The sequence below is a fragment of the Sciurus carolinensis genome, chromosome 18 (genome assembly GCF_902686445.1).
Source record: "Sciurus carolinensis chromosome 18, mSciCar1.2, whole genome shotgun sequence".
NCBI lineage: Eukaryota > Metazoa > Chordata > Mammalia > Rodentia > Sciuridae > Sciurus > Sciurus carolinensis.
Genome location: NC_062230.1, coordinates 26508197 through 26521902, shown reverse-complemented (window position 1 = coordinate 26521902; position 13706 = coordinate 26508197). Strand labels below are relative to the sequence as shown.

Genomic DNA, 13706 nt, shown 5'->3' with positions numbered 1-13706 from the left:
ATTCATCACCTGAAGGAAGTGTGGAAAAGCAAACAGGGTCTTGAGAGTCTTTAGTTCCAAAAAAAAAAAAAAAAGCAATTCAAATAGTACCAATTTTCATAATGAAATTCCATGGGCATTTGGAGAAGGAGAGAAAGCTAGTGAAGAGATCTTTTATTGGACCACAAGTTATGAGATGTCAGAATTCAGAAGGCCACTCCCAGTTCATTGTCATTTGTTTAAAGAAGAGAAAACAGGACAGGAAGGCTGAATGGTTTTGCCCAAAGTCACTGATTGCTGGGCTTGAAAGTTCATGGTCAAAGGGAAAAAAAAACCTTTTTTCTTTTAAATTTCCCTTTGAAATAAAATCCTGACAATTCTCTATCTGTAGGTCATCAACAGCTCTGCAGCTAGAAATGTAAGCTCTACTAGTACTAAGTCAGCTAGCCAACAGGGGGTTAGTAAATAGTCTTAAGTCACCCTAAGCTAAAAGGAGAAAACAAAAAGACTGATATTAGGCCATTCACGTCAATGTGAGAACTTACAGATACATGGACCAAGAACCTTCCAGAAGGAAGAAATGAGCTTACTTTTCAACGTATTTGCCGAATCCATAGTCCAGCATATTTAAGAGGCAAGTCGTTTCTGTGGGCCTTATTTCATAGCCGACAATCTCACTGATCTGCAAAGAAAAGAAGGAAACAAGTGTCTGCTGTCCAACCTGGCACTTTTCTGTGGGACCTTCTGTGGTGGCAGTGATGTCCTTTATCTGCACTGTTCCAGACTACTGCCGCCACTAGCCCCAAGGAGGCTGCTGAGCACCGAAAGCATGGCTGGTGTGGCTGAGGAACTGATTTTTCATTTTAATTTAATTTTAATGAACTCAAATTTACTTACAGAGCCACGTGTAGCTGGTGGCTACTGAACTGGACAGGGCAGGCCTGAGGATTGCGGAGGCATCTAGAGCCACCCTGCATTATCTCTGGCTTACTGGGGGTGGGTCTCCCCAGCAATTTGTGAACACCTTGAGGGTCAGGACAGGGTCTGTTCTTCTCCTGTGCTTCAAGGGCCTTGTGCAAAACCTGATCTGTGATAGAAGCTGCAGCAAGCAGTTTGCTGAATGAAGGGAGGAGTCATGAATCCATGGGACAGGCGGACTCCCAGATTCTGTGATCTGGGGATGCTGGGGAGGAGGAGGTATTTTCCCTTCAATACCTCCCTTTTTATGCCCAGTGTGCTTTTTGGAAATCCTTCTGGTATGAAAGTTACCCCAGGCTCACCTTCTAAGTGCAAATATCCCCAAGAAGAGACATAAGTGAAGGCTCTGGTGGCGTCTAGACACTTCTCAGGGCCTGAAAGATCTGGGTAGTGTGAGAGACCTGGGCACTGAAGGGAAGAGGGGGACTGAGCTGGAAGGAGGCTCTGAAAAACCTCACCTGCTATTCAACTGTCTCTCTGTCCGGCTCCTGAGGACTAAAGAAAGCCAGAGAATGAAAGGGCAAGGGAGCAATGTCAGGCTCTGTCTCACCTAGCCCTGTCTTCCTGGTGGTGGCATTTGGTAGGCACAGGTAAGTATCTATGGAGTGAAGGCATGAAGGGACCAGTTAACTCAAATGGCCTCCAATCTGGGTTCTGAGGACACCTGGAGGACTGATGAGGTAACGGAAATAATGAAAGGAACGAATATTTATTGAGGGCTTATTATGTAGTAGCCACTGTTCCTGGTTTTATGCACTTATTTGATGAGCACAGCATAATGAGGAAGATACTAGTGTATTATTATTCCCATTTTACATATAAAAAATCTGAGACAAAGAAATTAATTATCTTGTCCAATAACACCCAGCTAATAAATGGCAGAATTGGGACTTGGATCCAATCCTGACTCCAAAGCTCTTATCCATCAAACTCTATAGTGTCTCTCAAAGGTCTTCTACAGTTATGCAAGTTATATACTGCATAACTCTAGAAAACACATTTCATGCTGTCGTGCACAAAATTAATATTTCCTAGAGTTGTGCAGCAGACATCCTGCCCTGGTGGTCCCAGTCTCCTTATTCTCTTACATCTCTGAAACAGTAGTTCAGAGTAACACAATATCTGTGAGGCTAAAGGACACAGCTATGGAAAGCATGTGGCATAATGGAAAGAACTGAGATTGGTAGTTTAATTTTTTAATTGCTTTTGTTTGCTTCTGTTGATTACAGAGATTGACAAGACGTCTGGCTCTCTAAGTCTAAGCACCTAGATCTACACTGTCCAGCATGTAGGCATTAGCCCCATATGGTTCTTGAGCACTTTAAATGTGCGAAGTGTGAAAACATGCCATATTCCAAATATTTCACAGTAACATTTTCATATTAGTATGTAAATGCTAACAATTTGGGTACGTTTAGTTAAATCCCCCCCCCCTTTTTTTTTCTTGGTGCTGGGAGTTGAACCCAGGGGTGCTTTTACTATTGAGTTACATTTCCAGCCCTTTTTATTTTTCATTTTGAGGCAGGGTCTTACTAAGTTGCCTGAACTGACCTCAAACTTGTGATCTTTCTGCTTTATCCTCTCAAGTCACTAAGAATACAGGCATGTGTTTTTTTAAAGTTTTTAATCAAGTATATTCTCAAAATTAATTTTACTTGTCCTTTTCTTTTTGAACTATGGCTACTAGAAACTAAAATCAATGTATAGCATGTGTTTTCTTTTTTTCTATTGGACAGGTGCCAGCTTTAGTATAGAACAGTGCAGTTCCTTCCTAAGGTCAAATGTTACCTTGCTCCACCTCGTTTTAAACTACTGAAGCAACCCTTTTGTGGACATCTGTAGAGTCTGTGTCCCAAACAGGGGCACTAGTTCCTGCTTAAGTCCTGGTGAGTGGCCAGGAACCACACAACACAGCTACCTGTGGTTCCAGAAGACCTCTCTAGCCTCAGAGCTACAAATGGTTTCTCCTGTAGAACTTTCTCACAAAGCCAGAATCTGTACAAATACATCTCCTGACTCAGGCATAAGGACAGATGGCTTCCCCCAGCCCAGAGCTGTCACTGGGGTGGTACAATCTACAGAACTGGCAGAAATGGGCTCTTGAGTGGAGACAGCCTGCGTGCACCTGGAGACCCTGTCCTTTCTGAGCCCACCTTTCCCTGCTCAACTCACTGGGCTTCCACTTGGGGGCTCATTCCTCAGGAGCCACCTTCCTGGGGCCATCTTCACTTTTCCCTATGGTTTACTGCCCCCTACTGCCGGCCCCCTTCCCCTGCCTGACATTTCTTGTCCTCTTTTTTATCTTTCTAGTTGAGCTGAACAGAACATTTCCTCCTTGCCCACCAACTAGCCATGTGACAAATGACTTAATCTCTCCAGTCTCCGTTTTTCTATCTGGGAAATGGAGATAATAATAGTCCCTACTTCAAAGGGTCGTTGTGAGGATGAAATGGGAGAATCCAAATAACGTAAGCAACGCAGCACCCACGACGCAGCTGTGCCGGATGCGTTTTCACCATTATTGGCATTATTTGGATTATAATTCCAAGGAACATTTTTTTCCCAATCTATCTATATAAGTCTTTAAATGAGAGTTAAGAATGGTTGGGGTTTTTAAAGTGCCCCATGCAAGAAGAGTGTCATCACAGAGGGAGTACCAAGTGGGAGGGAATGGGGTTCCCACCCCAAGAGTGTTCTTTAAAGGTCCTCTATGAGGACACTTTCAATGATGCCCTCTCATCTAACAGGCCACCTGTCCATCCCATTTCCATAACCCCTATGCAGATCTAGGTTCGAGCTCAGCGAGGTGGAGAGGATAGCCCTGTGGCATCCTTTGCAGCTACCCTTTGCAGATCCCCTCCTGGGACATTCCAAGGCCATGAGTCCACACAGATGACCTCTTTCATGCCTTTCTTAGGACTTTAGTCTCAAGGCCTTCAGAGAAATTGAAGCCTGAACCTTTCATGTATCAAGAACCTCCTGAAGGGACCAAAACGTTCCTAACCACTGGGTTCAGGGGTTCATCTTCCTAAAGGTAATGCATGTGTTGTCAGGTTGGGTTCCTCCAGAGACAAGGTCCTCGGCCATGTCCATGATTCTGAGAGAGGGGATTTGCGGTCAAGTCCTGCCACAGGAAGTCAGTCTCATCTCTACCTCCACAGGGAGCAATTCCCTGGGAAGCACGTTTCAAGGCCATTGCTAGCCCTTGAATGTGGTGATTATTTTAGAAATTGGGTGAGTTTTCTTTTTCCACTTAATGCTCACACCACACTTATCAACCTCACACTTGATTGCTTATAAAAATTCTAACTATTTTTAGGAAGAATATTTATTATTCTCATTTATAGGCTCAAAGAGCTGAAACAGGAGTGCAAAATTATTTCTGAAGATGGGCTGTTTGACCATGAAACTGCACTCCAAAGTCAGCCTGAGCAGGAATCAAACCATTTCTTTTTTGCGTATGCTATGTCAAGGAACAAACCATCTGTAATTTAACACTCTATTACTCTTTAGGACCTCTAGTAAAGCAGACAAGGAGACCCTCTGTGGCCTGGCTTGATTAATATTCAGTGAACCAGCACAGGTTCCTAAGGGAGGCTCAACCTGATCCTGAGGCAGGAAGATCATTCCATATCCCACCCCTTCCCTTTCTTCCAAGGCTACCATCGCCACCCACTTGGTCTCAAGTAGATTCTCCTTTCAGCAAGGAGAAGCTCAACTCAGTCATGTTTCCCGCCTCCCGAAGGGTCACCGGGACTAGGCAAGGGCTGGGCCAGAGGGGTGAGCCATGATATGAACCTGCTGCCAGTGCCTGTCTTTCATCCCCGGGTTGCAGGCAATGATGAGGATAGGAATGTGCTGCTTGAACTTTTCGATCTTTATCTTGACATTCTCTGCTAAGCGCCTGGGTGCAGGCACATCGACTAAGGTTTTGATCAACTTATACGTCGTCCTCCACATGTTCCCTATCTCCTCTGCAATTTCCTCAGCATTCAGTAGATAGAGGGGACCTGGAACAGAAAAGACGGGGTGAGGGAAGAAGGGTCAGGCCATCGAGTAGATGTTGGTTAGGTCTACCTTTAAGTCCCTGAACTTAGGACTGAGCCAGTCAACAGGATGTTGGAACAAGCACAGGCTCTGGGGTGAAACCTCAAGGTAGCCAGGCTAACTTGGCCTGTTAAGGGACTTGTCTTGGCCTCGAAAGCAGTGCCTGCAATGCAGGGGTGATAATGGACACCGTGGAGGATAACTGGGAAAGGGACACAAGACAAAATGAGTGGCTCACGTCACACCTGGCACATAACAGATGTACAGTTAGGGGGCAGTTGTTACCATTTTTAAGTGCTCTCCTAGTAGTACTAAAAGGAGTTCCAACATGCTTGAAATAAGGTTTAGGGAATGTGGGTGAATGGGGATACGGGAGCCCTTTGTGTACTTCTGGCAAGTTCTATATACACTTCAAATTATTTATTTATTTATTTTTTAGTAGTTACCCATTAAAACTTTTATGAGATAGATGCTACCTAAGGAAAAACTGTAGTAAAGAGACAACCTGCCGGGCACAGTGGCTTGTGCCTGTAATCCCAACAGCTCTAGAGGCTGAGGCAGGAGGATCATGAGTTCAAAGCCAGTCTCAGCAATTTAGTGAAGCCCTAAGCAACTCAGAGAGAATCTGACTCTAAAGAAAATATAAAAAAGGGCTGGGGATTGGAATTTATTTATAAAACAAAGAATGACAACTTCTTTAAAAAAAAAAAAAGAGTGCTCCACAGCATTAATTCCTTCTCCCTCTTTACTCTTATAGGGAATCTTTAGCACTTGGGTTCCAGAGTCAGCCAAAATCTTAGCAGACTGCTGTGTCCGTCCCCCTGGATATTTCAAATTAGCATTAACTCTTCCATCGTGATGCTGCTAACTTACTCAAAACCATGTTTCCTTCAAGATTGCCTATACTAAACGTAGCTGTGTTCATTCAACATGCTTCATCCACTCAACATTTTTGCTGAGTGATCAAAAATTAAAACTTAAAAAAGAAAAAGACATGCGGGTTCCATCCATACACTAGAAACTCTGTAGGTGCTGGTTTGGAACAGGAAAAGCACCTACAAAAGGAAGGAGCAGCTTCTGGTTGGGAGGGACTGGCTGAATTGCCAGTGAGTTTACCAGTAGGATGAATGAAGTAGGTAATTTTACCAGGCCACTGTTCCTGCTCCACTGAGTCAGGGACAGAGGACATGATGTGCCTGGATTCTATGCAATCGATCAGGCTATGGGCAGATAGCATTTCTTAGTCCGAAGCCCTTTTCCTGGACGTTTATAAAACAAGAAATTCGACTTCTCAATAAACATTCCATTTCAATGTAAATAAGAGAAAGAATACTTTTTTAAAAATAATCATTTTAAATATCAAATTGACAAAAAATTTTTTCAAAGCTATTCTTTACCAGGTTTGTTGGGTACTCTTAAAAAACACAAGAAGAAGAATGAATTAAAATGTCTAACTTTTCTGGAAGATAGTAACTGAAGTATTCTTTTAAATCTTAACAATTTTCATAATCTAGCCTCTGATCTAGCCATTTCGCTTTCAGGAATTCATCCCAAGAAAAGCCTCAGAGTGGTATCCAGAAAACTGGCAGTAAAGACGTTCATTTCAGTTGTGTTCGCAATACTGAAGCATCAGAAATAAGCTTAAGCGTCCCCAATTTTATCCTCTGTTCTTAAACATTCTCCAGAGGTGATGTCATCTATGCTTCTAATTATCATCTACACCTTAATTACTCCTCTATAAACCACTCCATCCAAACCCATCTCCTAAAGTCCATACTGACATATTCAACTACTAATTAATATTTCTGTTATGGTTTACATATTAGGTGTCCCCCAAAGCTCATGTGTACAGAAGAGTTTATAGGTGTTAAGAGGGTTAAGAGAGCCTTAACCCAATTGGTGCATTAATCCTGATAGGGATTAACTGAGTGGTAACTGAAGGCAGGTGGGGTATGCCTGGAGGAGGTGGGTTATTGGGGGTGTGCCTTTGGGTTACATATTTTATATGTAATGAATGGAGTCTCTCTCTCTCTCTCTCTCTCTCTCTCTCTCTCTCTCTTCATGGTGTGAGGTCTTGAGCTGCTTTTCTCTACCACACCTTTCTGCCATGATGTTCTACCCCTCCTGAGGCCCTGAGGAATGGAGTCAGCTATCTGTGGACTGAGACCTTTGAAACCATGAGCCCCAAGTAAACTTTTTCTCCTTAAAATCATTCTGGTCAGGTCTTTTGGTCACTGCAACTAAAAAACTGACTCAAACAATTTCCATTTGGATGTTTGCAGACACGTGGAAATCAACGTATTCAAGTATATTTTCCCCCAACAAATTTGTCACCTCTCTGTTCTGCGGAGGCAAGGCCTACCCAATTCCCCGAGCCAGTAATCTGGAAGTCAGCTTAGGTTCTTCCCTCTTCCTCCCTGCCCCTTACTCCGTGCGGGCTCCATCATGAAGTCTTACCGATTCTACCATCTCCATTCTGCCCTAACTCGAGGCCAGAGTAAAAGGTGGCTTACGGAGGCTGATGGCACGCTGGCTCTTCCTGAAGCAGCACCGTAGAGGAACTACTACCCCATCCTCCCTGCGTCTGCCTCTCTCTGGTCCCTGGCTCTGGGCACTGCCCATCCTATTTGCTCTGGCAACAGGTCTGGCACTTTGATCCCCACTTTCCTTTGTTATCACTCAGAAAATGTTGACTATGGCTGTTTTAATCTGGAGTGTCAGAATTTGATAAAAAGTTCAGCCAGACTATGAGAAACAGACGTTGTTTATTTGTTTCCTTCTTCCTTTCCTTTCTTTGTTTGTACAGGCATTGAACCCAGGGCACTTTACCACTGAGATACATTCTCAGTCCTTTTGACTTTTGGATACCGGGTCTCACTAAGTTACCCAGGCTGGCCTCAAACTTGCCATCCTCCTGCCTCAGCCCTCTGAGTCGCTGGGATTACAGGCGTGCACCACTGTGCCTGGCATCAGAACTGCTTGGAAGGGCCCCCCCTTCCCATCCCCGTTCTGCCCCTGCAGACTGAGAACTGGGCATACCATTCATCCATTCCTCGGACTTCGTGCTGAACTCGTAGGCCGTCACCCACAGCTGCTCATAAGGTACTTTGTTGGTTATCAGGGTTTGCAGAAGAGGGAAGGTACTCTTATCCTTTTCCAACAGCTCTTCCTCTTTGTTGATCAACTGCAGGACAAGAGGGGACTCTGTCTATTGGGGAGGTGGTGCTCCTGAACCCTAAAAGCCTCAAGGGCAAATTTCTCATCACCTTGAAAACCCAGAGGAGGAAGATGCTCACTCATTCGAAAGTAAAAGGAAATTAAGATTCGGACTCCAGCAAGAAGGTCCCTCTGCTACCTCCATGGCAGCTGAGATCCAGTTGGTGGAAACTGTAGGATAATTTGCTACTTAATCCATCTTTGTTTCCAATGTACCATGTTCTGTCTCAGTTTTCCTGATTTCCACATGTGCTTTAGTGGTTTATAAGGCTGTTTCCAGGCCTTCCCAGTTGGATTTCCCTTAGAGAACTTTAAGGGTTAAAAACACTTACCAGCTAGGGCTAGGGATATAGCTCACATGCACAAGGCCCTGGGTTCAATCCCCAGCACCACACACACACACACACACACACACACACACACAAACTTACCAGCTAAATGAGAACACTGATACACATCTCAAAATCTCTGGGACACTATGAAGGCAGTACTAAGAGGAAAGTTCATTGCATCGAGCTCATTCATTAAAGGAATAAACAGTCAACAAATAAATGACCTAACGTTACATCTCAAAGCACTAGAAAAAGGACAGAACAACACCAAAAGCAGGAGAAAAGAGGAAATAATTTAAAATCAGAGCTGAAGTCAATGAAATTGAAAGAAAAGACACAATTCAAAAAAACTGACAAAATGAAAAGTTGCTTCTTTGAAAAAATAAATAAAATCGATAAACCCTTAGCTATACTAATGAAGAGAGAGAAAACAAATTACTAAAATTTGTGATGAAAAAGGAAATATCACAACAGATACTACTGAAATACAGAAGATAATCAGAAACTATTTGAAAATTTATACTCAAATAAAATAGAAAATCTTGAAGACATTGACTAATTTCTAGAGACATATGATCTACCCAAACTGAATCAGGCGGACATACACAATGGAAACAGATCAATTTCAAGCAATGAAATAAAAGATGCCATCAAAACGCTACCAATCAAGAAAAGTCCAGGAGCAGACAGATTTAGCCAAGTTCTACCAAACCTTCAAAGAAGAATTAACACCAATACTCCTCAAATTATTCCATGAAACAGAAAAGGAGGGAACCCTTCCAAACTCATTCTGTGAGGCTAATATCACTCTGAGAGCAAAACCAGACAAAGACATCAAGGAAAGAAAACTTTAGACCAATATCCCTGATGAACATAGATGCAAAAATTCTCAATAAAATTCTGGCAAATTTCATACAAAAACATATTAAAAAGATAGTGCACCATAATCAAGTGGGGTTCATCCCAGGGATGCAAGGTTGGTTCAATATACAGAAATCAATAAACATAATTCATCACATCAATAGACTTGAAAACAAGAATCACAAGATCATCTCAATAGGTGCAGAAAAAGCATTTGACAAAATACAGCACCTCTTCATGTTAAAAACACTAGAAAAACTAGGAATAGTAGGAACATACCTCAACACTATAAAAGCTATCTATGCTAAGCCTAAGGCCAACATCATTTTAAATGGAGAAAAATTGACAGCATTCCCTCTAAAACCTGGAACAAGGAAGGGACTCTCGCCACTTATATTTAACATAGTCCTTGAAAATCTTGCCAGAGTAATTAGACAGATGAAAGAAATTAAAGGGATACAAATAGGAAAAGAACTTGAACTATCACTATTTGCCTATGACATGATTCTATATTTAGAGGATCCAAAAAATTCTACCAGAAAACTTTTAGAACTAATAAATGAATTCAGCAAAGTAGCAGGATATAATATCAATACCCATAAATCAAATGCATTTCTACATGTTAGTGATGAGTCCACTGCAAGAGAAATTAGGAAAACTACCCCATTCACTATAACCTCAAAAAAAAAAAAACAAAAAACCTTGGGATTCAATCTAACAAAAGAGGTGAGAGACTACTACAATGAAAACTACAGAACACTAAAGAAATAAATTGAAGATGATTTTTGAAGATGGAAATATTTCTCAAGCTATTTGAATGGCAGAATTAATATTGCCCAAATGATCATACAGGGGCTGGGGAGATAGCTCAGACAGTAGAATGCTTGCCTTGTAAGCACAAGGCCCTGGGTTCGATCCCCAGTACCCCCCAAAACAAAACAAAACAAAACAAAAACAAAATGGTCATACAACCAAAAACATACAGATTTAATACAATTCTTATTAAAATCCCAATGACATTATTCTTAGAACTAGAAAAAGCAATCATGAAATTCACCTGGAAAAATCAGAGACCCAGAATAGTCAAAGCAATCCTTAGCAGGAAAAGTGAAGCAAGAGGCATCACAATACCAGACCTAAAACCATACCACAGAGCTATAATAACAAAAAAAGGCATGGTATTGGCACCATAATAGACAGATAGACCAATGGAACAGAATAAAAGACACAGAGACAAACCCACACAAATATGGTTATCTCATATCAGACAAAGACACCAAAAACATACATTGGAGAAAAAAGCCTCTTCAATAAATGGTCCTGGGAAAACTGGAAATCCACATGTAACAAAATGAAATTAAACTTCTATCTCTCACCCTGCACAAAAATCAACTCAAAGTGAATCAAAGATTTAGGCACTAGGACAGAGACCTTGTACCTAACAGAAATGTTGGCTTAGGACCTGACTTCCTTACAAGACTCCTAAAGCACAAGAAGTAAAAATCAAGAATTAATAAATGGATAGATTCAAACTAAAAAGCTGCTTCTCAGCAAACAATCAATAATGTGAAGAGAGAGCCTACAGATTGGGAGAAAATCTCTACCACACACACCTCAGATACATCACTAATCTCCAGGATATATAAAGAACTCCAGGATATATAAAGAACTCAAAAAACTTAACACCAAAAAAGCAAATAATCCAATCAATAAATGAGATAAGAATTTGAACAGATAATTCACAGAAGAAATACAATCAATCAACAAACATATGAAAAAAAATGTTCAACATCTCTAGCAGTTAGAGAAATGCAAATCAAAACTAAGATTTCATCTTACTCCTGTCAGACTGGCAAATATCAAGAATACAAGCAATAATAAATGTTGGTGAGGATGTGGAGAAAAAGGTATACTCATACATTGCTGGTGGGACTGCAAATTGGTATAATCAGTATGGAGATTCCTTAGAAAACTTGGAATGGAACCACCATTTGACCCAGCTATCCCCACTCCTCAATTTATACCCAAAAGACTTAAAATTAGCATACTACAGTAGCACAGCCACATCAATGTTTATAGCAGCTCAATTCACAATAGCAAAACTATGGAATCAACCTAGATGTCCTTCAACAGATGAATGGATATATACACAATGGAATATTACTCAGACTTAAAGAAGAATGAAATTATGGCATTTGCAGGTAAATGGATGGAACTAGAGAAAATTATGCTAAGCGAAATAAGCCAAACCCCAAAAACCAAAGGCTGAATGTTTTCTCTAATAAGCACATGCTAATCAAGAATGGGGGGTGGGTAGGGAAGAATGAAGGAACTTTGGATTGGGCAGAGGGGAGTGAGGGGAGGGGAGGGGGTGTGGGGGTGAGAAGGATGGTGGAATGAGATGGACATTATGACCCTATATACATGTGTGATTACACTATCAGTGTGACTCTGCACCATGTACAGCCAGAGGAATGAGAAGTTGTGCTCCATTTCTGTACAATGTGTCAAAATGCATTCTACTGTCTTGTAGAACTAATTAGAACAAATTTTTTCAAAAAACTTACCAGCTATTCTTCTGAGGAAAGTTATTTAGTATCTCCAAGTTTTAGCTCTCCCACTTTAAATAGGGATAAAGGGGGAAAACAAGCCCCAGGAGTTTGCTGCAGACATTAAATGAGATATCACACGTGGGAGCCCTCTGCAGTCACTGAGCGCATAATAAAAGCTGAATACATGTAAGCAGTTACCCCATTATAATTGCTTCTTTGTGTGCATACGTGGCTCACATATGTGGCTCATGTCGTAATGTAGGGGTGTGGAAAAAGGTTGAAAGTACCAATGACAGAACGAGTCAGTTAATCCATCAATCAATACTATCCCCCTGACAGATATTATTAGGAAAATACAAAACCAAGAACCAGAATCAGCAGAGTCCTAAGTCCCCATTCCGGGATCCCAAACCTCAAATTCCACCAGCGCCTGATCCAAGTTCTTTGAAAGCTCATGAAGCTTTTCAACATTGTTCTTCATTTCCTCTGTAGTCATCACTTCCCGCTTCCTGAAGCCTTCCAGTTCCTTGCTGTAGCCTTCGAGTTTTGACTCAAACTCTGAGCACCTGAAAATAAAAGCCCGGTGACACTGGAAAACTCTGCTCTGCGATTGTTCATTGCTCACTCTGGGAAGAAGCTGATCTGGCATCTGTGGATCCCCCCTTCTCTCTTTCTCTCTCTCTACCTCTCTATTTATCTAAAAATGCATGAAGAAGAAAAAAATAAGTTAAACCACCTATTGATTCCACCTGCCAGAGATGGATCAGCTGTGAGCCTCTTGGTGATTAAACATTTCCAGATGTTTTCCTGTACAGGTAAGTTCATATATGTAAAATGTATGTTGGATGTGTGGCTGTGTGGATGTATATACCTATTGCGTATTCACTCAGCTATTAGATATTTATTACTGAGTGCTGAATACATTCCAGAACTACTCTTAAGCATCACAAATAAATCAGTGAAGCATGTTATTAAGCTCTCTACCCTCATGGAACACATTTTAATCGGGGGAGACCTAGATGATAAACATGGATGGGGGATGGATGGATCCACAGATAGGATGAAAACAAAATGAGATATTTCTGATAGTGACAAATACTCTAAAGAAAACAAAAACCCAGTGGTTAGTGGATCAATCTGGGGAGAGCTATTTCAGCTAGAGGGATTGGGGTGGCCAGGGGGCAGGAGGTGTTTTACAGGGATTCATCTACGTCATCCATATGATCAACAGAGCCAGTCTCAAACTTGCTTCTCCCCTTTCCTAATCAGGTAGAAGGATACAGTGCTTAAAGGACAGGGTCTGGAGCCAGACAGGCTTGGTTCAGATGTTTACACTGCCACTTAATAGTTATGTGGACTTGGGCAAGTCACTTAAGCTCTCTGTGCCTCAGAGATGTAAAACAGAGATAGAAAAAGTATCTGCTTCATAGTAAACTAACACAAAATGCTCAGAATGGAGCCTGCTACACAATAATCACTACACTAGTGTTTGTTCTCACTCACTGGAATGTAAATCTATAAAAACAGTATTTGTCTCCTTAATTCCCTGATGTATTTCCAGCACTTGGCAGAGTATCTGGCACATAGCAAACAATCAATATTCGTTGAATAAACAAGAGAATGTGCCATTGAGAATAGCTTCAGTGACACTCCATAAATTTGGCTATTATCTTTAAAATATTTAATTCTGTTATGGCAGTTTTAATGTTCTCTCCCCCTCCTGAGAGTATAAGAATTATTT

At 41.5% G+C, this 13706-nt stretch overlaps 1 protein-coding gene across 5 annotated transcripts in view; it reads right to left on the bottom strand.

Moving 5' to 3' along the window:
* Window positions 1–13706, bottom strand: part of Dnah3 (dynein axonemal heavy chain 3) — a 168662-nt gene that overhangs the window by 122712 nt on the left and 32244 nt on the right. For all 5 annotated transcript variants that reach the window (XM_047534211.1, XM_047534213.1, XM_047534215.1 and 2 more), the window contains exons 17-20: window positions 12378–12531; window positions 8044–8188; window positions 4756–4967; window positions 570–661 (exon numbers count right to left, since the gene is read on the bottom strand). In XM_047534211.1, coding sequence (XP_047390167.1) covers window positions 570–661; window positions 4756–4967; window positions 8044–8188; window positions 12378–12531 — 603 coding nt within the window. The remainder of the gene's footprint in view (window positions 1–569; window positions 662–4755; window positions 4968–8043; window positions 8189–12377; window positions 12532–13706) is intronic.